The 24,661-nt window shown below is 56.1% G+C and overlaps 6 protein-coding genes across 6 annotated transcripts; 5 read left to right on the top strand and 1 right to left on the bottom strand.

The window, feature by feature from the left end:
* Positions 1-285: 285 nt before the first annotated feature.
* MYCTH_2298940 (uncharacterized protein) lies at positions 286-1,811 on the top strand. The gene is made up of 3 exons (XM_003660475.1): positions 286-397; positions 465-974; positions 1,043-1,811. Exons 1-3 carry the CDS (start codon positions 375-377, stop codon positions 1,725-1,727), a joined length of 1,218 nt encoding a protein of 405 aa, XP_003660523.1. The 5' UTR covers positions 286-374; the 3' UTR covers positions 1,728-1,811.
* Positions 1,812-4,121: 2,310 nt separating this feature from the next.
* Positions 4,122-7,469, top strand: MYCTH_73877 (uncharacterized protein; the record flags this gene model as incomplete). The annotated part of the gene is made up of 4 exons (XM_003660474.1): positions 4,122-4,271; positions 4,359-6,431; positions 6,495-7,192; positions 7,310-7,469. The coding sequence occupies 4 exons, from the start codon at positions 4,122-4,124 to the stop codon at positions 7,467-7,469; spliced, it is 3,081 nt and encodes a 1,026-aa protein (XP_003660522.1).
* A 1,819-nt stretch (positions 7,470-9,288) lies between these two features.
* Positions 9,289-10,792, bottom strand: MYCTH_2298937 (uncharacterized protein). Its single transcript, XM_003660473.1, has 4 exons — positions 10,669-10,792; positions 10,457-10,606; positions 10,288-10,401; positions 9,289-10,203 (listed from the first exon to the last, which is right to left on the bottom strand). Exons 1-4 carry the CDS (start codon positions 10,687-10,689, stop codon positions 9,427-9,429), a joined length of 1,062 nt encoding a protein of 353 aa, XP_003660521.1. The 5' UTR covers positions 10,690-10,792; the 3' UTR covers positions 9,289-9,426.
* A 186-nt stretch (positions 10,793-10,978) lies between these two features.
* On the top strand, positions 10,979-13,153 carry MYCTH_2298934 (uncharacterized protein). Its single transcript, XM_003660472.1, has 7 exons — positions 10,979-11,703; positions 11,768-11,881; positions 11,941-12,128; positions 12,191-12,217; positions 12,275-12,466; positions 12,533-12,676; positions 12,735-13,153. Exons 1-7 carry the CDS (start codon positions 11,087-11,089, stop codon positions 12,902-12,904), a joined length of 1,452 nt encoding a protein of 483 aa, XP_003660520.1. The 5' UTR covers positions 10,979-11,086; the 3' UTR covers positions 12,905-13,153.
* A 645-nt stretch (positions 13,154-13,798) lies between these two features.
* On the top strand, positions 13,799-15,687 carry MYCTH_2298931 (uncharacterized protein). The gene is made up of 2 exons (XM_003660471.1): positions 13,799-14,679; positions 14,781-15,687. Exons 1-2 carry the CDS (start codon positions 14,104-14,106, stop codon positions 15,432-15,434), a joined length of 1,230 nt encoding a protein of 409 aa, XP_003660519.1. The 5' UTR covers positions 13,799-14,103; the 3' UTR covers positions 15,435-15,687.
* Positions 15,688-15,881: 194 nt separating this feature from the next.
* MYCTH_2107928 (uncharacterized protein) lies at positions 15,882-16,762 on the top strand (the record flags this gene model as incomplete). The annotated part of the gene is made up of 3 exons (XM_003660470.1): positions 15,882-15,892; positions 16,172-16,340; positions 16,421-16,762. The coding sequence occupies 3 exons, from the start codon at positions 15,882-15,884 to the stop codon at positions 16,760-16,762; spliced, it is 522 nt and encodes a 173-aa protein (XP_003660518.1).
* Between the last annotated feature and the right edge of the window lie 7,899 nt (positions 16,763-24,661).

Below are 24,661 nucleotides of genomic sequence, written 5' to 3'. Positions count from 1 at the left end.
CGACAAGGTCGGCAGGAAACCCGTGCTCCTGATGGGGATGGCCGGAACGGGCCTGAGCGTGCTCATCTTTGGCTTCGCACCAAGCCTCCCCGTCGCCCTGTTTGCCCGCGCACTAGGAGGGTTCTTGAACGGGTAAGCGTAACAGCAGGATCCTTAGGGTCCCCGAAGGCTTTCGGGCTGACAGCACAAGGAATATCGGAGTGTTGCAGACGACCGTTGGTGAACTGGTCACGGTCAAGGAGCACCAACGTGGGTTACCCCCTCCCCTCCCCTTCACCCCCCCCCCCCCCAAAAAAAAAAGACATGACCACACGAGGAGGATGCCGGACAGACGAGGAACTGACATTGGTTTGCTAGCCCGGGCGTACGCGGTCATGCCCTTGGTCTGGTGTGTGGGGTAAGTCGGCCGCTCAGCACCTACACCCACGACGACCCGTGAGGAAGAGGGCTAACGACATGGCCAGGTCGATTGTGGGCCCCATGATTGGAGGTGCACTCGCAAAACCAGTCGAGAGCCTACCGTCAGTGTTCGCGCCAGGAAGCATCTGGGATCGCTTTCCGTACCTACTACCGAACCTTTTCAGCGCTACCTGTGTGTCTCTGGGGGTCATTATCGGCCTGCTCTTCTTGGAAGAGACTCACGCGGAGAAGAAGAAGCGTCGCGATCGCGGCGTGGAGCTGGGAAACTACCTGCTCTCCTTGCTGCCGAGTTGGGGCGCCAGGGACAAGGGACGCTCGCCAGCCAAGGGTTCCGAGGAGGAGCAACCTCTGCTGTTTGACGCAGAGGAATCCTTGCCCGGATATCTCACCAGCGAGGACTTGGCAGGCCCGTCATCGGTATCCGGTCCCTCTGGTCTCGTACAACAGGACGCACGCACTAGCAGCCAGCTGTCTCAGCAAGAAAGCAAGCCCGCAGCACGGATCTTCACGAAGCCGGTGGTTACCATCATCGCTTCGTATGGTATCCTCGCATTGTAAGTTCACCCTGGGGGGATGATCATTTTGTTGGAGCAACATCCCAGAGTTGGCTGACACACGCAAGCCATACCATGGTGTTCGATTCGTTGCTTCCAGTCTTCCTCAGCACGAACCCCCCTGACCATAAGATGCCGATCACCCTGCCCTTCAAGTTCGTTGATGGATTCGGCTTGGACACTCAGACGATCGGCTTCATTCTCTCGGTTCAAGGCATCTACTCGATGGCGTCTACGCATTTTCTCTTCCCCTTGATCACCAAAAAGCTGGGCCCGCTCCGACTATTCAGGCTGATGTCCATCCTGTACCCGCTCCTGTACTTCTTCACTCCTTACATTGTGCTTCTTCCCCACAGCATCCGGATGGCCAGTATCTACATGATCGTCATCTGGAAGTGCACCTTCTCGACCTTGGCCTACCCGAGCAACGCCATCCTCATCACGAATTCGGCGCCGACCACGCTGACGCTCGGCACGATCAACGGAGCGGCCGCCTCGACGGCCAGCCTTTGCCGCGCCCTCGGACCCATCATCTCGGGCCTGCTGTACACGATAGGGTGGGAGAGCGGGTACTCGGGGCTGGCTTGGTGGGTGACCGGCCTGGTCACCATTGGCGGTGCTTTCGTCGGCCTGAAGATCACGGAACCTCGAGGGCGGATGGACGAGAAGGACGACATCGAAGCAGCCCCGGAATCCCGCGGTACCTGGGATGGCGCCGCAAGGACGAACAACAGACAAGCGGAGCGGGAGTGAGGCATTCCCTGCGCGAATGTTCCTCTCTTGTTTTACGAGCCCCCTCTCGTTCTCTTTTTCTTGTTCCCTCTTCTTTTTTTTCCGCTTTCCTTTTTTCTTTCCACCCGAAGAACCGCCGGCATGGACAGGTGCCCTCGGTGTAGGGCATTCCGCGCCGTCCGAGTCTAGATGGGTGGTTTCGCCAACGGTATTTCGCATCAGGAAGATATTACGAACGGCTATTTTGTTCAGGGTCATGATTTTTATTGGGATAGACCGGCGTTGCTCCGCCGAGCGGGTTCTCAGGAGATGCACGCAGTGCTACACGACATTTTTTTTCTTCTTCCGCTTTTCTCCTTGGCGATACGGTCGATGGGGACAGTAATGCTTTTTTTCTTTGTCTCAAGGACTTCGTAGTCGGGCCGCGATTGACCCTCGACCTGGGTTTTTTTTTTTTTTTTTTTTTTTTTTTTTTTGAGATTTGGACGGAGGACAATTGGCTCGGATCGCATCAGGAACGTCATCGGCCATCACATATTCGTTTGTTTACCGGCGTTGACACAGGCGGCGGGGTCCCCGCAGGTCGGTGAAGCGGCAGCGGATGGGGTCTTGTGATTGCTTGTAGGTGTGGCTTTTTCTTGGGTCATTTTCGGGTCTCTCCTAACTACATTACGATATACCCTTCCCCGCTATCACACTTACACTACATGCACCTACATTGTCCTTTTTTTTTTCCACCTCACCCTGCTTCAAGGCAAACGGTCAAGGGAGTGTCTCATAGGCGTACTTTATGGCTTGGCATATGGGTGTCACGAATAACTAGTTACCTCCGGATTAAGGGGTTTCAGCTGTATTCACCGTTTTTGGCAATCGATCAGCAGGCCGCTTCGGGGCTGTGGAAGAGAGACCGTGTCGCGTCCGTATTCTTGACGGAATGGAGGCTCAACAGGCCAAAGTACATCTGCAGCCGCTCTCTGCATGCTGTGATCGTGCGATCTGTCGCCTAAACCGTTGCAAAATGGCAAGTGGCTTCGTTATTCGATGTGTTTACGCGGTAAATGGACGTACTTCACTGATTAGCGCAAATAGGTAAGGTTGGTAAGGTTTGTTGTGCCTTGAATACAGTAATCTGTATACATATATTTGTTGTAGCTGAGAGAGATTCGTAGGTTCCACAGTGGAAAATGAATGTCTAGGTACGCAGTAAGGAAGTTCCTGGTGGTTGCAGGTAACTTATCGTTGATAAGGTCCCTTATCTCGAGTACGTATACATGTCAGGCAGGAAGGTAATCTCATGTTTAAAAGCACCTTACAACCGATAACCTAACTTACGCGTGTAGTACACTCAATACATGCATCGCCAATCTCATTTCTCTCTTGAACGTTACAAGACATCAGGTAAAATCTGGTAGCTGCATTCGATGATTGTGGTATCTCTCCGGAGTACTACCGCTACATGCACCTGCCCGGGGCCCTCGCCGTTGTCGAACCCGGGCAGTCGCAAGCTGCCTTATCTGTGTGCTTATCGGGCATGTGTATGTAACTACATACGGCAGCCCGACAGTGGCGTCGTTCCTTCTGCGTGAATTGGCGTGGGGTGCCGATTGGGGGCTGCAACCAGTAGTTTCCTGATTGTTACCGAGTTGCAGTGGATGGACCACACACCACACACAAAAGGCTCCGCAACTAAACTCCTCGGCGACCTTGGTTTACTAACCCACTCCGCCGCTCCATCCCCAAAAAGCGATGCACGGCTCCGAGACACCGGCCGCATCGGCTCGACGTCGCTCAACCCATTGTCACATGTGAGCGCCTGGCTTGGGCTCTTGGTTGCTCAACGACGCCTCGCAAGGCAGCCGAAACAGAGACACTGACCGCTCGCACGCTCGCACGCACACGCATACGCATATCGCATATCGCATATCGCATATCGTATATCGCATACGCAGACGCATACCTAGACGCATACGCAGACGCAGAGGCAGACGCAGAGGGAGACGCAGGCGCGCGCACAAACGTGTCACGGAGAAGACAGTGCACAAACATCGCTGCAATCGGCAGGCAGCTCGAAACGACCTGCCCCTCGAGCCATGGGACCGACGCACCGCGCCCGCACACATGTCGATTAGAATCTCTCTGCAACACAAAAACGCCAAGTTGGACTAAGCACGAACAATCTCGAGTCCCCCGACACTCGGGAGCACTCCCGGTGCGGAGACGGGCTAGTACATAGGCGAGGCGACGCGAGGAGGCCAATCCCCTCTCTGACGGCGCGTCGGTGTGCCCCGCGCCGCTCGCTGCTTGCCCCTGCGACCCGGACCTGCTCCCTGGGACGGCTGGTGGGGTTCGGTAAGCCTCAACTCGCATCGGGCAGCACGTCGATGCTACATGTCTCAGAAGCGCTGCAGGGAGACCATGCCGGCACCCGAATCTCGCGAACCTCGGTCCCCGGACCTCCAGCCCTCCAAGCGCCCCCGCCAATCATCCCCCGAGAAAGACTCCCCGGCATCTCTGCTCTCGGGCAATGGCGGCGACGGCGACCTGGGCGATGGTGGCACCTCCCCGGCGGGTGACCACATCTTCCATCACCACCCACACCACCACCAACAACAACAACAACACCAAGACAGTCTGTCTAGCCACGGCGGAGGTGGCAGCGGTGATGGTGCTGCTTCTGGTGCTGCCGCTGCTGCGGCAGCTGGAGCCGGGGCCAAGACCGGGCAAAGCAGCAGCTTCCGCAACGTAAGCGCGTGCAATCGCTGCCGGCTGCGCAAGAACCGCTGCGATCAGAAGCTCCCGAGCTGCGCTAGTTGTGAAAAGGCCGGTGTCGCTTGTGTCGGGTACGACCCAATCACCAAGAGGGAAATCCCCCGGAGCTACATCTTCTACCTGGAAAAGCGGGTCGAGCAGCTCGAGGGGCTGCTGTCCGCTAATGGTATTGCTTTTCCTCCGGCGCAGGATCTCGACTACTGCTCCAAGGGAGGGAACACATCGGCCAGCGCCCAGTCGCCCGCCGAGGCTGGCCAGTCTAGTTACTTTGACGGAACCGATGCCGCCAACGGCGGCGGCAGGGGGCAGATGACTGGCGACAGCAACAACGGCAGCAACGGCAGTCACACCAAGCTGCAGCGGTTTGCTTCCAAGCCCGGCTCGTCTGACGGTGGCGCCGGTACTGGTCCCGGGGGCGTCGACAACCGCTACCTGGGCTCGACGTCCGGCATATCCTTTGCGCGCGTCGTGTTCGCCGCAGTGCAATCGTCCGTCTCGGACCAAAAGTCAAATTCAGAAAAGGGTGGCGTGCGGCCATACAGACCTGCTCCAAGTGGCGGCGACAGCGGCGGTCCCCGCCCCGGCACGTCAATGCGCGATTCCTTCTTTGGCTTGCATACCAAGCCGACCATTCACCCGGCAACTTTCCCCGACAAGGAACTCGGGTTGCGGTTGGTCAGCCTGTATTTTGAGCACGCAAACCCGCAGATCCCGGTCCTTCATAGGGGCGAGTTCATGGACATGTTCGAGCGGGCGTATGCCGACGAGGCGGGGGGGCGGGGCCCCCGGGAGCTCTACATGTTGAACATGGTGTTTGCCATAGGCGCCGGCATCATCGTGGGCGATTCCAAGGGTGAGCTTCCGCAAGCCGAATCGGATGATTCCCCGCCCGGATCAAGGCAGTGCCAGCCGGAGGAGTACCACGCCAGCGCCATTGTGCACCTCGAGGCCTGTCTTGGGAGCAGCGGCGGCCTGGAAGACTTGCAGGTGGTGCTGCTCCTGGCTAACTTTGCGCTGCTGAGGCCCGTCCCGCCCGGGCTGTGGTACATCATTGGCGTGGCCGTCAGGCTGGCGATCGACCTGGGGTTGCACTACGAGGACAGCAAGGACCTTGAGGCCGGGCTGGGAGCCCCCGCGGCCGAGCAGAACGAGGCAATGGCGAGAGAGAGGGGCAGGCGGGAGTACGTGCGCGATTTGCGACGACGGCTGTGGTGGTGTACCTACTCGCTCGACCGCCTGGTCAGTCTCTGCGTGGGCCGGCCCTTCGGAATCTCCGACCTGGTCATCACGACCGAGTTCCCGTCCCTGCTGGATGACCGGTTCATCACGCCGGCCGGCATCATCCAGCCCCCGCCGGACCAGCGGCTGCCAAGCTACAAGCTCGTCGCCCATCACTACTTCCGGCTCAGGCTGCTGCAATCCGAGATCCTGCAGGTCCTGCAGTATCGGCAGGCTCGGAATGCCTGGGCCGGCGGGCGCGACCACCATAATCCTTACATGCATACGGACCTGCCCTCGCCGTTTCTGTCCAGATTCGACTCGTTCCGGTCGTGGCGAATCGACATCGACAGGAGGCTCTGGGAATGGAAGAACTCGGCGCCAACCAAGGAAGAGACGGGAGTGGCCTTCGCGACTGACTTTCTAAATCTCAACTACTGGCAGGCCATCATCATGCTGTACAGGCAGAGCCTGAGCGTGCCCGCGGTGTTTGAGGGCGAGTATGACACAACAAAGGAGGTGAATAGTCCCGCTGTCTACAATGCGGAGCTCCGCGAAGACGAGGACCGGGTGTATCTCAAGGTCGCCGAGGCCGGACAGAAGATCCTGCGGCTGTATCGCCAGCTGCATCTGGTGGGCCTGGTGAACCACACGTACCTGACGACCCACCACCTCTTCGTGGCGGGCATATCCTACCTGTACGCGATCTGGCACTCTCCAATCGTCAGGAGCCGACTCGTAAGTGCACCCCCGCGCTGTGGCCGTGTCAAGGGGGGGCCTGTTGCTAATCCCGTATTCTAGACCATGGATGAGGTGGATTTCACCGTCCTCGCCGCAACCTCCGTCTTTACGGACTTTATTGATAAATGTCCGCCCGCCGAGGCGTGCCGCGACGCGTTTGAACGTACGGTCAAGGCCACCTTGAAGATGGTCAACGCCTCCGGCGGCTTTGGCCAACATTACCAGCCGAGCCATGCCAGTGTAGCTTACGGTTCGGGGAGCGACTTTAGCCGCAGCCGTGCCGGCTGGGGCACAGGAAGCGCCCCCGGCTCCGTATTAAGCAGGTCCCAGGAGCAACACTACCAGCACACGCGCCCTTTAGACCAACCAGCGACCGTCACGTCGGACACATTTTCCAATCATTATCCCTCCGTGATATCTGCTTTTCAGAAAGGCGCGCAGTACCGCGTCCCCGGCGGCACGACCACCATCAAGCCCGAACCTGACAGCCTCTCCCAGATGCGCAACCTCTCGATCCCGCCACCTCCGGAAGCAGCATCCACAATCGACCAACGGATGACGCCATCCCCTTCAGCACTGCAACAACAGCAAGGCCGTCCTTCCCCTCCATCGCTGCCACAGCTCAGCTCGCCGCTGGCCGAGATAGTAGGTGCACAAGGCCAGGCGTCAGCTGGCGGATTTTTGTCCCCACAACAACAGACGCTACGTCAACAGCAACAACAACAACAGCAGCAGCAGCAGATTAGCCCCAGAGCAGTGTCTCTGAACGAACTGCGAAGTATGGGCGACTACCTACAGACCCTCAGCCCTCCCGCCACCAACGCCAACAACAACGACAACAACAACAACAACGCCAGTTCCGCAGGCAGCTGCAGCTTGGACGGCGTGGATCTCAGCGGGCTGGCTGATACACAGATGGACCTCGGCTTCGGGCTGGGCTGGGAAGGGCTGCATCACGATTTTACCGACGGGCAGCAGGTGGACCTGTTTGATGGCTTCTTCTTTGGTGGAGGGAGCGGCGGCGGCGGCGGATGAATGTTACAACGGTTGGGTGAGAGAGTCTGAGATGACTCGGTCTTGTCCTCCCCTGCTCGTCCTCTCCTGGGAGCGGTGGGAACAGGACAGGCGTCGTGGGGAGGCGAGAGGGAAAGGGGGGGCTCCACACTTTCTGTACGGATATCCATTGATGTCTTGGTCCAGGGTTTGTTCGGGAGGGAGATTGATTGCTCGGTTGGTTAGGCGGTTGGTTGCCCTTCTTGTATATGTATATACCCGTGAGAGACGGTTCTGAATGAAATGTGTATTTATTGGTGGTGATCCGATCGCTCTCTTCTTGTTGGTATCTCGATCGAGTTCCGTCATCAGACAAGCACATGCGCTCGCTTTCAGCTCCGTCTCTTGTCTGCTCTCGCTCCTGTCATGGCCTAGTCGCTGTTGTTGATAGGTCGAGTGCCGATTGCCACGCCACCCCATGTGTATGTATATACGGATTACGTGCACACTACACCACCCACGCAGCGGGTAGTAAGGTAGGTAGCTAGCTCTACTCCATACACTACGTGTAGTGACTACAGAATGCACTACACTTAGCGCCATCGCTGCGCTGGGCATTCTCCGCACCTGCATTGATTGATCTTGGCGTCTGCGAACGTTTCGTGGACGTTTTGGCGAGCGAGTTTCCGGAAAGGGATCCCAAGGTCCCAGGCTCTAACTATGGCTCGTGCGCTACCGCGGACCAGTTCCCGGTGCTAGTGTATATACGGATACGGGATGGTCTTTTTTGACGCTATTGATCGTTCACAAGACCCGGGAATCGCCTTGGGCGGCTGCACACTGCAGATAATTTGGCCGGGGCGTGTTTCGGCAGGATGAAATGAAGCGGAGACAGCGCCGGAAACAGCCGCGAGCCAATCGCTCATCAAGAACAGTCCAGAAGCGGAAAGTAACACTGCCCCTAAGCAAACGGAATCCTCCGCGCGTAGCAGCGTTTGCAGCTTGGCGCGTACTTGGCAAGGTCTAATTAGGCCGCAAGCCCCGAGAACGGCAGGCATTTTTTTCACCCTCGGCAGGTGTCAAACTTTCTTGCCGCAAATGGCGGTAATAGACGTCCGGGTTCAAAACAATTTTACTTGTTTTTAGTGGAAGAACAGCCGCAGCAAATCAAACTGGCCATCGCCGCAAGTCTTCGTAACCGACAGTGTGATGCATTCAGAGGCCAACGCTGTGGCGCAGGTGCACGTTGCTCGCGCTTTTGTTAGAAGGGAACACTCTAAACCTGATAGACTAACCATAAGCAGGAGGATTGCGGCAATTAAACCGACCGAGGAAACGGAAGGAAGGGGGAGGACAAGAGTTAAGTAGGGGTAGATGCTAGGGTTTGAGGAGGAGAATCAGACGATTTGCCCGAGGGGAGAAACGGGCAGGAATAATAGATCAAACGCTAGATCCGAGGAACACCTAGACAACTGATGCTATAGCAGAAGGAGAAATGGTCAAACGGATAGCAAGACTTTCTCCGACAGGAAGTCGGATTTGCCTGTTCGACGTCAAGCAAAGGCTGACGCCCAAGAAGGGAATAAGGGGAGTGAATGCAGACGCCACTGTCTCGCCATATTGAGTTTCGCAGTGCTGATATCGACAGCAAAACCTCCATATGGGCTATGTATTTCGCTTGTCGGACCTTGGAACGTCGAATTCTCGTACCTTTCCGTGTCATCCAAGACGGCGAGGTGCGGTCGTGGCAACGATCCGCTTCTTGCACCTGGTCCCATGCCTGTGTATCCTTGCCTCAGCCGACGTTGCGGTGTGGTAGCTCTGAGTAGCTCTGGGTAGCTCTTTATCCTTGTGCCAACAGGTGGGATTGAGAGCGCGCGGCCATTTGACTCGGCTGTCCCTACTAGTAGACGACAAGGGTTTGAGGACGTGTCTGCTTGGCGGTGTGGTGGTATCGTATCTGCGGTTTCCATTGGAAATTTTGTTCTCCGGGAGAGAATCACACTTCAACCACTCTTTCATCGTCGTCCTCCTCGTCTGCTCCTTCCGCTCCCGGCTCCGCTTCGTCCCGCATCAGCACCTGAACTAACCGTTCGCACGCCTCGCGGACCCCCTCGTCGTCAACACGGAGATGTGTCTCTCGGATGATCGGGTAGACGTTAATCCTTCGCATATAATCCCTCCCTTCCCTGGTCGTTGTCAGGAGGGTCAATGTTTCGACGTGTGTCTGGATGATGTTGTGGTCTGGGTCTCGCTGCTTGTCGGGCGGTAGAAGTTGCAGATCCGGCAACATCCCCATCGTTTCCTCCTCATCATACTCCTCGTTGCCAGTTATCGGCAGCAAGATATAGGGCATAATGTTGATCTGGTCCTCGTCTAGGAACGCAGGGTGCGCCGGCACGTCAAAGGCTGTGTTTTTGATGATGCTCGCCACCCCTTTCCTCCTGATATCCGATTTGTGCTCCGTGAACACTTTGATCTTGTTGATGGGAACGACGTCATCGTACTCCTGCTTGGTGAGGAAGAATTGCCGTATCTCGGGATGCTTTGAAAGGTCGGCGAAGACGTAGGCCAGGTAGTCGAAGTCGGCCTGTTTGTTATACGTGCCGTCGGCACCTTTCACGAAGAGGTCGAGTAGCTGGTTGAACACTAGCTCGTGGGACTGCAGGGCCTTGGGCGGATCTTGTTTTCGGTTCACAATGTCTTTCAAGCCATCCCACTTTGCCATGTTGGCAAGTAGCATGGCAAGAAGGTTCGCATTGGCCTCTGATGGATCCTACGAAGAGGGACAACATCCTCTGTCAGTCCCACTCACGACGGAAGCAGCTGAGCTTGGCCGTGCGATGGCCAACATACATACAACCAGATTGCCAAGGAGGATGCCGAGAAATCTCTCGTCGGTCGCTACATATTCGAGAACGGTCCGGTCGGATGTCAAGTTGATCAGAATGGTGATGGCATGCTCTGCAATTTCCTGCACGACGCGCTCAGCAGCTGCAACATCTACAGAGTAACGGCACCTGGCTCACTGGATGGTCTCTGATCAGGAACTTGAGGTGTTTCACAGGCAGCAACTCGTCTCTCTTGAATATGGAAGGTTGCTCAGTCGAGTACGGCACGAGGTTCTCGGCCGCAACTTTGCGAATACTAGGGTTCGGGTGGGCAATGAACCCCACGAGCTGCGGGCATGATGTCAGTCACGTTTTCCGATCCCACGCCCTGGCGTAAGGGTGAGATTTACCTCCTCTAATTCTGTCGGCATGGTGGATCAAAGTCAATAGACACCGTGAAAGGGAGCCGTACAGTTGCCAGACCTTCCATTCGCTTTCACGCCTGCAGCCTGCCGCAAAATTCGTGACCAAGAGTGCTTCGGCGCGGGGCAGCGCGGGGCCAAAAGCTGTTATCGATAGGGAGTCTTTTTTGACCGATAAGCATACCGGTGGATTGTATTTCCGCTGATCGGCTTGGTTGAACCAATCAGCAGTGTACTCCGTACTGCAGCCAAGACCGCAATGGTACCCCACTGCGGGAACTTTTTCTGTGAAGGTGCACGAAAAAATACCCAGCAAGTCGAGGCCCAAGAGCGGTCTGCTGCAGTCGCGAGAGCGCAAGTAAAGCAAACCGACGACAAACCGACGACGAACCGCACGCCCTGCAAGATGCCGAAAGCACCGACTTCGTCGCTCTCCAACAAGAGGCGGCACAATCCCCTCGAAGATGACCTCCTCGCGACCGGGATTCTCAAGAACAGAGAGGGGAGACCGTCGAAGCGGGCGGATAGGAAGCATGCCGAGGAGCAGCCTTATGTCGATGCCAAAGCCTCCCGAAAAATTCTGGAGATGAGCCGAGATCTCATCGACGAGGAGGAGCGTCAATCAGGCTCAAATGACAAGGGCGCATCCAAGCCATCCGCTTTTGATTTCGACCCATCCCGCTTTGAGGGGACCAGCGACCGGGAAGACGAGGAGTTCACCAACGAGGAGGCCTGGGGTGACGAGGAGGAGGAAGTGGAAGAAATCGAAGTGGACGCGGCCGATCTCGACACATTCAACCGGTTTGTCGCGCCGACAATGAACGACGACCCCCTCCTCACTCACGGCTGGGACGGAAAACCGGGCGACGGCGCGCAAGAGCAGGGTACGGGAACGAATCTTGCGGATCTAATTCTCGCTAAGATTGCCGAGAAGGAGGCGCAGCAGGGTGGGCAGCAACAGGACCAGAACCCGGTTGAGGAGGACTATGAGATGCCACCCAAGGTGGTCGAGGTCTTCACCAAGTACGTCTGGGATGGAGTCGACTGGTCGTTTCGTTGGGGATCGGGAACGCTAACAAAGGGCCAGGATCGGGCTTATTCTTGCTCGGTACAAGTCCGGGCCCTTGCCGAAGCCCTTCAAGATCCTGCCACAAATCCCCCACTGGGAAGACATACTTCAGATTACGCGCCCGGATCTCTGGTATGTGTGTGCGGTTACAGCATCACCAGAATCGATGGAACTGACCCGGGGATCTCCAGGACTCCCAATGCCTGCTATGCTGCGACTAGGATCTTCGTCTCGGCCAAGCCCGTAGTCGTCCAGCGGTTTATGGAGATGGTAATCCTGGAGCGTGTCCGGGAGGATATTTACGAGCATAAGAAGCTCAATGTCCACCTGTTCAACTGCCTGAAGAAGGCTCTTTACAAGCCTGCAGGCTTTTTTAAGGGTTGGTCTGCCCTCTGGCCAAACGATGGTGTGTGCGTCGTCGCTGACTCCTTGGGTACTTAGGATTCCTGTTTCCTCTGGCTGCATCTGGTGAGGCATCTTAGCTCTCGGCTCACAAGAGCGTATCAGCTGACTGTTGCTCGCAAGGCACCTGCACATTACGTGAGGCCCAAATCGTTTCGGCTGTACTAGCCCGCGTCTCAATCCCGGTCCTTCATTCGGCAGCCGCCATCAAGACACTGTGCGATATTGCTGCAGAGCAGGCCTCACAGCAATCCGAATGTGTCAGCGCGACCAACTACATGCTCAAAGTTCTCTTGGAGAAGAAATATGCCCTGCGTAAGTCTTGATGCCGAACTCCTCTGATGCTGTTCGTGCTCCAGTGTAACTAACAATGCTGTACAGCGTGGCAATGTGTGGACGCGCTGGTTTTCCATTTCCTCCGGTACGCCTCAACCGCCAGCCCCGGAGGAGATTCGGCTCCCAAGACCTTGCCCGTGATCTTCCACCAATGCATGCTTGCGTTCGCACAGCGGTATCGCAATGATAGTGAGTGCCATTGCCGTGCGTCCACGGGTGTGCTTAGTATTGACCCCGCTCTGTACAGTCACTGAAGACCAGCGAGAAGCCTTGCTGGACCTCCTCCTGAACCATGGTCATGACAAGATTGCCCCCGAAATTAGGAGGGAACTGCTTGCCGGGCGAGGCAGAGGTGTCCCGATCGAACCGCCTAAACCAGCATTCGATGGTGACGACACGATGCTTGTTGACTCATGAAGAGAGGTATCGGGTTCGCAATCGTTATGTGATTGGCGAACACGCTCAGCGCTCAGTTCAATTATGTCTGGAGACATCCAGTGTCAGATCACCGATACACTCGCCGCGCGGGTGTTGAGGTTTGCATCATTTCAGCATTTTCAGCACAAGACGAGGCGAAGTCACGGAGTGCTTCATCACGACATGCCGACCATCAGCTCGGCTTCGCGGGAGGATTGCGGCTCTCTAAACTGGACAACGCTGCCCAGTGTCCGGAACTAACGAAGTCGGGCTCCGTGACGTGAAAGGAGCGTGGTGTGAGTCTGCAGTTCGTGGCGCTCAGGGCACGCACTATACCAGCTTGGGCTTGGATGATACCACTCTGCCATCTTATGTGGCTTTGATGACAGTTTGACGCATGAATGTGACATTTCAGACGGACGGCTTTGAGGCCTTGCCGCATTCAGGTCGACGGCGACTGGTAATTTGATAGTTGATTTTTTTTAAGCTGAGCGCGTATGTTACCGCACGCTCTGGCCACACGGGCTGCTGGTGGGAGCGTCATCCAGCAAGCCGGGGTCGCTTTTCGTAACGCACATCGCTTTCAGGTCACTATACCTGGCCCTCTCAACAGGTTTAACGCCCTGTCAATGTTTCGCACCACAGGCACTTCTCTCCAGTTCCAGTATATGATGGTTCGAACCCCTCGCAGATCATCTCTTACCCACTCCACGACATCCTTGCTTCTAGCTTGTTGGACAATCGACTTCTCCGACACTTGCCCACATATTAGAAGCCTGCAACTTTACGGAACAGAAGCGCTTCGTGCAGGAGCATTCGGGTTTGGGGGAAGCGGATGGAAAGAGAAGACGCCTTGTCCGTTGCTGTTCAGGGGCTTTGTCAACAAAAGGGGTCCACGAACTAGTCCTTGGTCCGAGCTTCACCTCGTCCACCACAATAACTGGTTCCAGCCAGGCCATTCAAACTCGAAAAAAAGTGGAGTTCCTTCTTTCAATCGCAATTGCACAAGCTCTGGGCTGCAGCCTAGTCGCGGCAACAAAACGCGACCTCGGCCAAAGAAGAAGCTTCGTTGGCAACATTCTCACACTCACCCATCCCTTGCCGCGCCCATTGTTTCATTGCTCGCCCATCGAAAGTGAGCCCTTGCCAGAGAAGCGCGGGTCCTGCGAGCCGCAACCAAGCCGCAACCAAGCCGCAAGATGGCGCCAATTGAAGACCCGCTGCTGCTGCTGCGGCATTCGATTGCATCGGGCGGCAAGATCATCCCCACGACGTCGCCCGACTCGTCCGAAGAGGCGCCGCTCTCCCGAGCCACCCATCTCGTTTTCACCGATCCCGCGCGCGTTGCCGTGCCCATCGATGCGCCGACGCGATTCACGTCGACCGAGGGCAAGGCGGTCGATGTGCGCTCCATCTACTTTGCCTGGCTGAATCGCGACTTTGCCATCCCCGAGTACAATGCCGTGGCGACCAAGCTGAACGAGGAGATGACGGGCGGCGCAACCGTGCACATGTTCGCCTTTGTCGAGCGTCTCGTGCTGTTCACCTACCTGGAGGGCGCCCAAGAGGAGAGCGAGTTCATCAGGCCCCTGCCCGGGGACAAGGACGGCGCGGCGGGGGCGGGCACCGCGGCAACCGGTGCTGCCTCCAAGACCGCCCCGGCCGCGTCGGGGCGCGCGGGGCGAGGCACGCTGGATCCTCGCTTGGCGCAGATCTACAGCGGCGAGCGGCGCATGGGCGACAGGAACACCGCTCTCAGAGGAATCAAGCCAACTGTGAGTCGGCCCCGCCAAAAAAAAGGGGGGGAGGATTTTCCCCCTTTCCGGAAAGCAGCGAGAATGATTTTACTAACCCAACTGTGAATCTTACCTCCTAGGACTTTTCCCACGTCCGAAAGCTTGCCGCGCCCTTCGTGACTCGCAAGCCCGGCGCGGCGCCCTCGGCCGGCGTCGGCGCCAGCGCGACCCTCGCGCTCAACCAGAAGCCGGCGCGCCGGCCCGACCCCATCATCCTCCTCTCCCCCTCGGCCTCGGCGCTCCTGCGCATGTCCAACGCCAAATCGTTCCTCGAGGGCGGCCGGTACACGCCGCCGGACCACAGCTCGACGTCGACGATGCTGCACGTCTCGCGGCTCGTCAAGGACATCGACCCGTCGCGGCCGATGCGCTTCATCCTGGTGGAGGGCCCGGAGCAGTTCAAGCCCGAGTACTGGAACCGGGTGGTGGCCGTGTTCACGACCGGCCAGACGTGGCAGTTCAAGAACTACCGGTGGAGCAACCCGTCGGAGCTGTTCAAGCACGTCCTGGGCGTCTATCTGGGCTGGCGCGGCGAGGAGCCGCCCGAGTCGGTGCGCGCCTTTGGCCACCGCGTCCTCGCCTGCTCCGTCGAGAAGTGGCGCGATCCGGGCCAGCCCGGCGCCGAGACGAGCCGCTGGCGCGACCGCGAGGTGGTCGAGACCATCTGGAAGAGCATCGAGGCCAATATGCGGGCTAAGGGGTGGCGTAAGGATGCCGCGCCCAGCTCGATCTAGGAGGCAGGGCGGCCCCCGTTATGTGTGTGTGTGTCTGTGTTTGTCTCTCTCTGTGTGTGTGTGTGTGTGTGTGTGTGTGTGCGCGCGCGAGTCTCTTATGTTCCAGTTAGATTGTATTATTCGGTGCATTAGCTGGGCGTTTCGGGCGTTGGGGGGAGGGAAAAGGGAGGGAGGGTAGGTAGGTTGGCGAAAACTACATCAACAGGGCATTCATGCATTGGGATCTGATTAGCCTGGCAGAGTTGATCCAAGATATCCAAACCAAAGGAAACGAAAAAGAAAAAAAAAGAACACCAACGGTGAAGCAGACGAGGTAGAAAACCATGAAGAGACCAGGGTTCGTCGAGCGCTGCGCTAGACTCTGCTAGCAGGAAAACTAGGTAGTTACAGGGTTGCAAATACCGACCGTCGGGCGCCTCTATAATTCCGACCCAGCCTAAGTCCAGAATGTATTGTATGTACCTTTTCAAAACCAGCGTTAAAATGCTCCAACCGAACCGTCATCGTCATACTTTCTCTCCCCCCATCTGATTCCCGCCGACCTTATCTGTCCTACTCCGTACGCCCCTTGCGGCTAATCGCTGCACAGAATGAGACCCGCCAAAAACACCAGTGCGGCGATCAGAAGCCCCTTGCCCTCCTCCCTAGAGCGCCGTTTTTTCTTTTCCCACTCCACGTCCCCTTTCCCGTCCCCGCGATATCGATCCCGGCCCCAATACGGGTCCGGATCATCCCAGTCGTCATACGGCTCTCCCCGAGCGCCGCGCCGCCAAGCCCGACGAGGACGAGGACGAGGAGGAGAACGAGGACGAGGAGGAGAACGAGGACGAGGAGGAGAACGAGGACGAGGAGGAGAACGAGGACGAGGAGGAGAACGAGGACGAGGATGACGGCTGCGACGATAGGGTGGGCGATCGCGCTCGTCGCTGATCCGCCCGTCCGGATACACCGTGTACTCGTCCGGCCCGCTGTCGGCGGCGCTGGAGTCGGAGGACCGCCGCCGCAGCCGTCTCGGGCGGGGAACCAGGGCTCGCTGGGCGCCCTCGGCCCCGTCCTCGCCGTCGCTGCTGGTGCGGGCGGCGGGGCGAGCGGCGAGGTCGGGGTTGCTGCGGCGCGTCGAGCAGGAGGAGCTTGTCGAACAGGAGCAGGTTGACGACGGCGAGGAAGGGGCGCGGGTCCGGTGGCGGCGGTCTGATTCGGGCCCGGGCCGGGGTCCGGGTCCGGGTTTGGAACGGGACCGGGACCGGGGCCGAGGACGGCGCTGGTGGGGTTGCGGCTCCGTTGGTCCGGGCGGGCCTGGGCGCTGTCGGACGTCTCCGCTTGAATAGCCCGGTAGGCGACGGCCCCGGTGGGGGCGGGGCTCGGGGTTCAGATCACTGCTACGGTCTAGGTCGGCGGAGGAAACTGATCCGGGCATGTTTAATTCATTTTGTTTATACCGATTTCTTGTTTTTTTTTCCCTTGTCCTTGTTTGTAATGGGTAGGTAGTGGCGGAGGAAGAGAAGAAAGGCAAGTGTGGATTAGAGTAGCAAGCCGTGACGGGTTTTCGAGGGTTGCCGGAAGAAAGGAGCAAAGGAAATTCGAGGTGTGCATCATCGCTTTGTTGATTGGGTCGGGGGTGGTGTGGTAATGTACGGACGTAATTATGTACACGGCTCGCACGAACGGCGGCGAGACTCTCGATGCAACCGAGCCGCAAAGAGGTGAAACCAACTGGCAAGCCAACCAACGAATGGCCGGCTCCTTCCCACCGCCGCAATGTTAGGTTGGCCAGATTCCATTTGGTTTCAACTCGTATCAAGAAGCCGTAAGTTTGCAGCAATGATATTATTGGTTGTGCCTTCAACAGTTTGGCGATGACCGTGAATCTCAAGTAGTTGCAACATTCTTCCACATGTGAGCAAGTGACCTCGTTGCGAAACCTACGAAACCCGAGTCTTGAATGAATGACTGCCCAGCGGCTGCGCTTTCAATAGGGTGCTATGGCCACAAGAAAGAAACAAGAAGGAGAGAAAGGGAAGGAAAGAGCAACCAGCTTGGTGTTTCCACCCCGGGTTTACTGCCGACGATTTCCAGCAGCTTCCTCCGCGTCCTTTCTATCGATGCCGCCCGGCCTATCGGCCATGAACAGTTCTTCGCGTTAGACATGATTTTTCTTCTCTTCCTGCATCGTCTTTCTCGTACGATTCCTCTGCTTCATCCTCATTTGCGACAAAGTTCGAGGCTTGCAGGCGGGCGCGCAGAGCGGAGGGTGGTCCAAAAGAGTCCTCACGCTTGATCCGTCATTCAACGCAGGATATTCGAGAATGGGGTAACTCCAGGTCACCGCTCAAGGATACTACTTGTGTGCTGTTCGATCGTGGGCCACTATGGATTGTGCCTGGCCTGGCGAACTTTGCAGCTAGAGAGTCAATGGACGTCAATTAGAACAAGGGCGACGGGCAACAGCCACGGGACCAGAAAATCACTACGGAGAACAAGCCGGAAGCGGAACTGTCCCTTAACAATGGTAAACAAGAGAAGGAGACGGAGTGGATAATGTGGACATTCGAGTGAAGTAAGAGTCAAGACCTTGCCTCTTGCTCTGTCCCGCCGAGCGATTCGCTCCGGATTCCTCCATCATTTCCTTCGACAAGGTTTACTTCGGCTTATCCAGCTGCTTCTCAAACAAACAAGCAAGCAACCAAGCAAACAAACAAACAAAAAAAAAAAGCCCCGGGGGGGGGGGGGGGGCTTGAGACAACCAGATGGCCTAGAGGGCTCTTTAGAGCGGTGCCTTTGCGAAGGCGACTCGGAGCTTGGGGAACTCGACGACGCACATGAACTGCGGAGGGGGCCGTTTCGCTTTGTTCTTGTTCTACCACTCTCCAAGACTGCTAGCGAATTACTCCTCCCAGTTTTCCAGTTGGATAGACCACAGCAAAACCCTGCCGGTAATAGGCCATCATGCTTTACTTTGGCCAAACCCCAGACCCATCCTCATCAGACCAAATATCAGATCAAATATCAGATATCAGACTTGCGAAAAGGCAAGAGCAAGCACAAGCGGGACCTCCTGTAGTGGCCCGTCATTTCTACACATCCATCACCAACGCTCCTCCTCACGTTATCATCCCTTTCTCACCCTCCTTCTTTTCACTGCCCTTTTTTCTCCTCGATCCAAGGCGTTTCCCAAGTGAGTGCACAACGAAAAACGAGTGGCATGTACCTGCAGCCAGTGACAACAAATATCCTGTCTTTTCCTTCACAGCTTCCCCCACTCCAATGTCCATACCTCGCACCGAAGATCGAAAGGATTCGCCCGAATCCTTCGCCAGCATCATGTATATGTACACTACACTACTGGACTAACCATTCGTAAGCACGTGGCAAATTCGTCTGGGTGAGCGGCGCGTGAGAGATCAAGGGCATCGCGGTTGCGCGGCATTGGAGGAAGACCTTCCTCCTCTCCTTCCCCCCCCGCCCCAGCCCGAACCTGGATAACTGCACAGACTCAACTACCGGACTCATTTTCCCTTTGACGGAGGCCGTTGGACCCTTGGGTGGAACAAAAGAAGGGAGGGGGGAGAGTTCCGGCCCGGAGGGTTAGCTCCGGAGCCCTGAAGCCCGGTGCTCGGTGGCGAGTCCTCAAATGCCGACTTCTTCCTTTGGGTCAGGATCGCGTACATGGATGACTCAATGGAACAGCTGATGATGCTTCCAGAAGCGTTGGCCGAGGGGCGGGCGAAGTAGGTTGTCGTTTGTATACAGATCAGCTGAGTGAACGAAGTACTGTACATACAACACTAGTCCCTGACTTAATGTAGGTAGTGTGATTTTAACGACCTTCTAGAAGGCCACTCGGATCGCGCGGAGAGGAAGGTCGAGAGCTTGAGCTCATGAGTGGCCAGCCGCACCCTGGGCTAGCATGATGCATGCTGACTGCATGCACGGTCATTAATTATCCTACCACCATGTATTTACTCTAAATGCTAAGGAGGGTATGACGATGACGGTGAAGAAGCCACGCTTTGTTATTTATGTTTTTACATATGTAGTACACTACACATGAGGCGGGCCAAAAAAAGAAAAAAAGAAAAAAGAAAAGAAAAGAGCAAGAGATAAGAAGATAGGGAGTAATAATAGCTGGCATTACTCCGACGTTCCCTACGTTGAGAGGCACGTTGAGAGGCAAAAGATCAGCGAAGGGGTAAAAAGGAGGATCAGGAAAGAGAAACGGGACACCTCTTTACAAGCGCTACGAAGCTTTTGGGGGGGTCTCAAAATGAAGCCGTCCCATCAGCGCGGTGCTGCTTTACCGCCCCGGATTCTGTTGGCGTGCGCAACGCCCGCTCGCTTCAGGCGATCCGCAACTCCATCTTCGGGGTACCGTACACCGCACAGTATTCCTCGCACTCGGTACTCCGTATGTTTGCGACCTGCAACACATTGCTATTTCGCCAGTGGTTGGTTGGTTGGCGTCCGGGGCTGCACTGGGCTGGGCGAGTGCCGTTGATGGAATGCAGCAACGAGACTGAGCAAGGCTGGAAGGACGACTTTGTACGGTTTAGTCTACTGTTTAGTGTACACCACCTCCGCTGCTGTACGACACTGTGTAATCCGTTCGAGTCGGGAAATTACTAACACGGTGAAGGATGCGGGCAGGGGCCGTCTTGCCATGTGGCGTTTTCCAACGTGCCGCGTGGGAGGCTGCTACGCGGTTCCCGCACTTGGCATGTTGGGAAAACGTCTTTTGTGAGACTCGCTTCGCCGATGAAACCGAAGACGAGCTGTTGCGCAGTCAGGCACACCCCAGCCGGGCTTTGCCGAACCACATTCCTTCAATGTCCCGTAACAATCAGCGGGCGGTCAGTCTTGGCTCTCTGCTCGAGAACGCGGTCGCGCTCCCTCCTCCTGGACTTGATTGGGAGGCCGGCCATTCCTGGGAGTCGGAGCGAAGCAAGCGCCGTTTCATCCAGGGAGGTTTTGTTCCCGGTCCCGTTTATGCAATGCAATACGCCTAATTGGTAATTGGAGGCGAAACAGTCACGGTACGCTACTACACTACTCTAGAGGTATAGTACATACAGTGGTCAACACTACATATTAGCGCACTTGCAGCATTCCATCTCCCCCCCCCCCCCCCCCTCCTCTTCCCTGGTGCGTAGTGCAATTCGTGCGCACCTTCCTTCCCCCGCCCTCTCCTGGCCAGGCCTGGCTGGGCGTTGGTTTGTGCAACCACCCGAAGCGGTTGATACGGTGTGCTCACCACGTGGCCCAGCCCACCCCACCAGCGCCCTTCTTCCTTTCTTCCGCCTGGAACCATGCTTCTTGGCTCACGTGGCGGGCCATCCTGCACTCCAAGCCGAGCCAAGTACCAGTACATTCACCCCCAACCCCTGCTAGGTGGCCTGTTGCTTCGTCCACGACGGTTTCTGCAAAATGACAGCCAGCAATGCTCGATTTCAGAGGGGGATGCAAGCGAATAATAAAAGAAGGAAAATTGGGAACTGGAGAGAAATCAAGGGGGAGAAAAGAAAATAAAAGAAGAACAGAGAGAGAGAACGAAGAGGGGAAAAAGAAGAGGGAATTGAGGGGTGGTCAATATGTGCAAAGAGCGAGACTCGGTTTGGTATGGAGTGCAGTACTACTAGCGAATAGACAACCAACAACCTACACTAAAGTCTACCAATGTTGATTGGCGACTTGGGCTTCCTTTTCCGCGCGTGGGCTCTCCCTTCCACTTGGGGGCCGTTAGCCTGTCCACAAACGGCCTGGAAACGCCGGAGCAATTGTAGGTTATAATTACGGATAGTTGCGCTACGTACATACATACATGGGAACCCGTGTTGGAAGACGGCTCTCAGATCTCAGCCCTCAGCCCAAGAAGTTGTGGTTATCTATCTTATGACGCTTTGTCAGCGACGAGGACCCCGGACCCGCCGCAAGGAACTAACCATTCGCCGGCCGGTCCGGACCCTGATTCCGTTGGGAATGCGGCTACATAGTACTATGTAGTGTAGAAATGCCAGACCCAGCCGCCCTGCTCGCGCAAAGGCGTGTATGTATCAAGTTATATGGCCCGGAAAATAAGAGAAAGAAAAAAAAGAAAGAAGGAAAGAAAGGATGCGCTGTCAAGACGAAGGAAGACGGGGAAGCCCTGACATTCGCCAGGAAATACGACTATTACGTAGAGAGCCCGAGGCATCCTCAACAAGTAGGCAATAGTACGGAGTACATACATCTACCAACTATACGCCTTACTCGTATGCAATACGTGTATATGCCGTAGATGCTTTCGCGACTGCTGGGGTTGGTAATGGATGGCACGGTCTGGTTTGTCACCTTGACCCCCGAAACGTTGAGGAAAACTCGCCGGGCTCCGAAAAATTATGGGCCATCTCGTCCGAAGCTGGCCACCCCACGGCGACGGCGGGATTTGTCGGGAATAATTTTTTTTTTCGGATGTCGGCCGATGAGGTGGCCTACACTACACTACACTACCATACACTAGTACCCTAGTTAGTATGCTATGTAATCCGTATGTACAGTACAACTAGGGTATGTAGCGGGGCTCTGCACCGGCGTCGGCTTTCAGCCCCAGCCACTTCTGTTTTCGGCGGATGGGCCGAGAGATATTCGCCTTAACTGATTACTTATCAGGATTAACTACGGGAAATGGCGTGGTGTACGGAGTATGGCAGTACACACACTAGATAATACCTATTATATAGACACCTACCAAGTGGATAGGTAGGTTCATCTCCTCTGGATGTATGTACGGATTACAGTACATATACACTACCTAGACCAAGTACTGCGCGTCTGGACAGGCACCGTCATGGCAAGTCAAAAACATAATGCAGTGCCAAATCTCGAGCGATTCAGGAGCGCGCTCGAAGCGTCTTGCCTTTTTCCTATACTAGCTCGGGGAGCTGGGGTATGGGAGAGCGTTTTTCCTTCGCCCAAGCGCATCGTTGGGCTCCTGTGGCGTTACTCTCTTTCCCGAATGCTGTTTCGAGCCCATCTAGGGTGCATATGTCACTTGTTTGTGCATACAGTACGGAGCCATTGCGTGCACTCCCCTAGTCACGGCGTTTCCTATTTGATGATCCCGACTCAAGCCCGCAAGTAGGAAGTCTGGCCGGGTGCGATGGTAGGATGGCGACTCCGTACTTTCCCTCATCGCAGGTGCCGCCACCAAGAGATGGAATTGCCGAGTTCTAATCGCGACTTTGCAAGAAAAATGGCGAAGTCTCGGCCACGGTTTACTTCTTACACTACCATGTAGTGTCGTACTAGACGCTACGTACTACCAAGTGCACACATACATATAGCTACGGAAAAAGAAGGGACTTCTCCTACACTATTCGCTTTGTCTCGTCTTCCCCGCTCGATGTTACGGGCAGGTCACGAGACAAATCACGCTATTTCTGCTATCATATCTCCACCAACCCGGCAGGTGGATCACTAACTGCGTGGTAGTGTACCAAGTTTGACTCTGACCAGCTCTGATACCATGACTGGATCCGATCATCGGACTATATGTGGTTGCCTACAGCCCTGCAGGGTCAGGATGTAGAAACTTTTTTTTAAAGCGCCAGTTCCTCGCTCGTGTTCTTAATTAGTCGGCGTGTATCTATAGCGGAAACCGGCAGGCACTCGATTTGCGTTGTACATACATACCACCGCTCACGCTCCCTACGCTTAACGCGGTCAAGCAAGACGCTGGCGAGTGCCTTGTCACGGGGCAGGCGGTGAGGAGGAGGCGGTGGGTAAAAGCGTGAAGAGGCGACGAACAAACCTCCACCCTCGTAACCGAGAAGAGTCAAGCGGGCTCCAGAATTTAGTGTGCCATGACTCTACACTACACAGTACACTTACATATGAGCCGTGACCCAGCAGCGTGTGTGGGGCCCGGCGGGCGGAGCAATCCACATAAAGAGGGCTTTTGTTAGAAAAGATTTGGATGCCAAGGGCCCCACTTCAATCATTTCTCAGACACGACCTGGCAGGTATGCGCGCGAACGGCTTGTTGTGAAGGGGGAGCGTGGCTGCAGGGGCCCCCGCTCGAAACCGGCGAGTCCTCGTGGTTGAGATCCCTGGAGCCACGCGCAGATCCCGCCGTCTGCTGTTGGTTTCCCTTTCTCCTAGTCGCGGTGTCGTCACTGGCGTGCGTCGCGAGGACCCAGCCCAGTACCTACATAGTATGCTGTTAATGCCGACACCCGCCCGCGCACCCGCATAAAATCTCCCAAGCAGTCCTCCGTTGCCAATCAAGCTGTCTCCACCACATGGCTACACAGTAGAACCACATCACGAGCGCTACACTCCCCCCCACCCCCTGCCTTTGACCGCCTTTCCTTTTCTTGTGTGTCGTTAGGACGCCTCACGCCGCCGTCTCGGCACATCGCTCGCGCCCCGGCAGCCCTCCCACCGCCCATTCCCCCTCGTCCCCTGTCGCAAAAGCCCTGTAATCATTGATGTGCACGAATACACTACACTACACTACCGGCTGGATCCGAAGACCACGAGGTGGCTGCCGCCGCGTGGTGTTGGCGGGGGGGACATCATACACTAGCGTACCTCATTGTATACTTTGCTGATCATTGTCCCACGCCTTTTTAATTCGACTTTTGGCGCTCTCTGCTGCACCGTTTCAATTTTGTCTTACCTCCACATGGCGTTGGCCCAATGGTATGCTTTTTAACCCAGGGCTTTCACGGGCTGCCTTGGGCAAGGCTTGCAAAATGCTTAGTTATTTGTCCGCTCCCGCCATGTGCGCCTATTTGCTGATAGATGCATCGATGTACGGATGCAATCTGTATGCTTTTTCTGACCTTAACTCCGGGAGAAACCTGCATTTGAGTACGTGAAGCCTATTCTGGGCAATACAGGCTGCCTAATAAAAACGCTGACCGCCACGTGCAAAAAGGCCAACCAGTCATCCCTGCCTGTGTCGGTCGGACTGGGCGAATATGCGACCTTGATGGAGCCCCTTCTGGTGCTCTTCTGTCAGAATTTTTCTTTTTTCATGAATTGTGACTTCCTCTTTGAGAGAGAGCCAAAACAACCAGACGGAGACGCGGGACATTGTAACCTACTGGTGGAACCACCACTTGCGCCATCAAATGCGGAGGGGTTCCAATCCTCGTGAATGTCGCGGCGGTCTGAAAGTGGAGGAGCAGGGAACCCTCTTTGCGTCGAGAGAGATAGGTGACCAGTGTGCCACTAGGTCTCTTTTCTCC

The sequence above is a fragment of the Thermothelomyces thermophilus genome, chromosome 1, assembly GCF_000226095.1.
Source record: "Thermothelomyces thermophilus ATCC 42464 chromosome 1, complete sequence".
In the NCBI taxonomy this organism is placed as follows: Eukaryota; Fungi; Ascomycota; class Sordariomycetes; order Sordariales; family Chaetomiaceae; genus Thermothelomyces; species Thermothelomyces thermophilus.
This window is presented reverse-complemented; position numbering and strand designations above follow the sequence as displayed.

Bases quoted from the DNA above. Each gene is read 5' to 3' on its own strand.
- MYCTH_2298940 (XM_003660475.1), top strand. From the start codon at position 375: ATGCCCTTGGTCTGGTGTGTGGG. The intron at 398-464 runs GTAAGTCGGCCG...CGACATGGCCAG, and splicing joins CCCTTGGTCTGGTGTGTGGG to GTCGATTGTGGGCCCCATGA. The intron at 975-1,042 runs GTAAGTTCACCC...GACACACGCAAG, and splicing joins TCGTATGGTATCCTCGCATT to CCATACCATGGTGTTCGATT.
- MYCTH_2298937 (XM_003660473.1), bottom strand. From the start codon at position 10,689: ATGCCGACAGAATTAGAGGAG. The intron at 10,607-10,668 runs GTAAATCTCACC...TCATGCCCGCAG, and splicing joins TGCCGACAGAATTAGAGGAG to CTCGTGGGGTTCATTGCCCA. The intron at 10,402-10,456 runs GTGAGCCAGGTG...CGCGTCGTGCAG, and splicing joins TCCTGATCAGAGACCATCCA to GAAATTGCAGAGCATGCCAT.
- MYCTH_2298934 (XM_003660472.1), top strand. From the start codon at position 11,087: ATGCCGAAAGCACCGACTTCGTCGCTCTCCAACAAGAGGCGGCACAAT. The intron at 11,704-11,767 runs GTACGTCTGGGA...ACAAAGGGCCAG, and splicing joins GTGGTCGAGGTCTTCACCAA to GATCGGGCTTATTCTTGCTC. The intron at 11,882-11,940 runs GTATGTGTGTGC...GGGGATCTCCAG, and splicing joins ATTACGCGCCCGGATCTCTG to GACTCCCAATGCCTGCTATG.
- MYCTH_2298931 (XM_003660471.1), top strand. From the start codon at position 14,104: ATGGCGCCAATTGAAGACCCGCTGCTGCTGCTGCGGCATTCGATTGCA. The intron at 14,680-14,780 runs GTGAGTCGGCCC...CTTACCTCCTAG, and splicing joins TCAGAGGAATCAAGCCAACT to GACTTTTCCCACGTCCGAAA.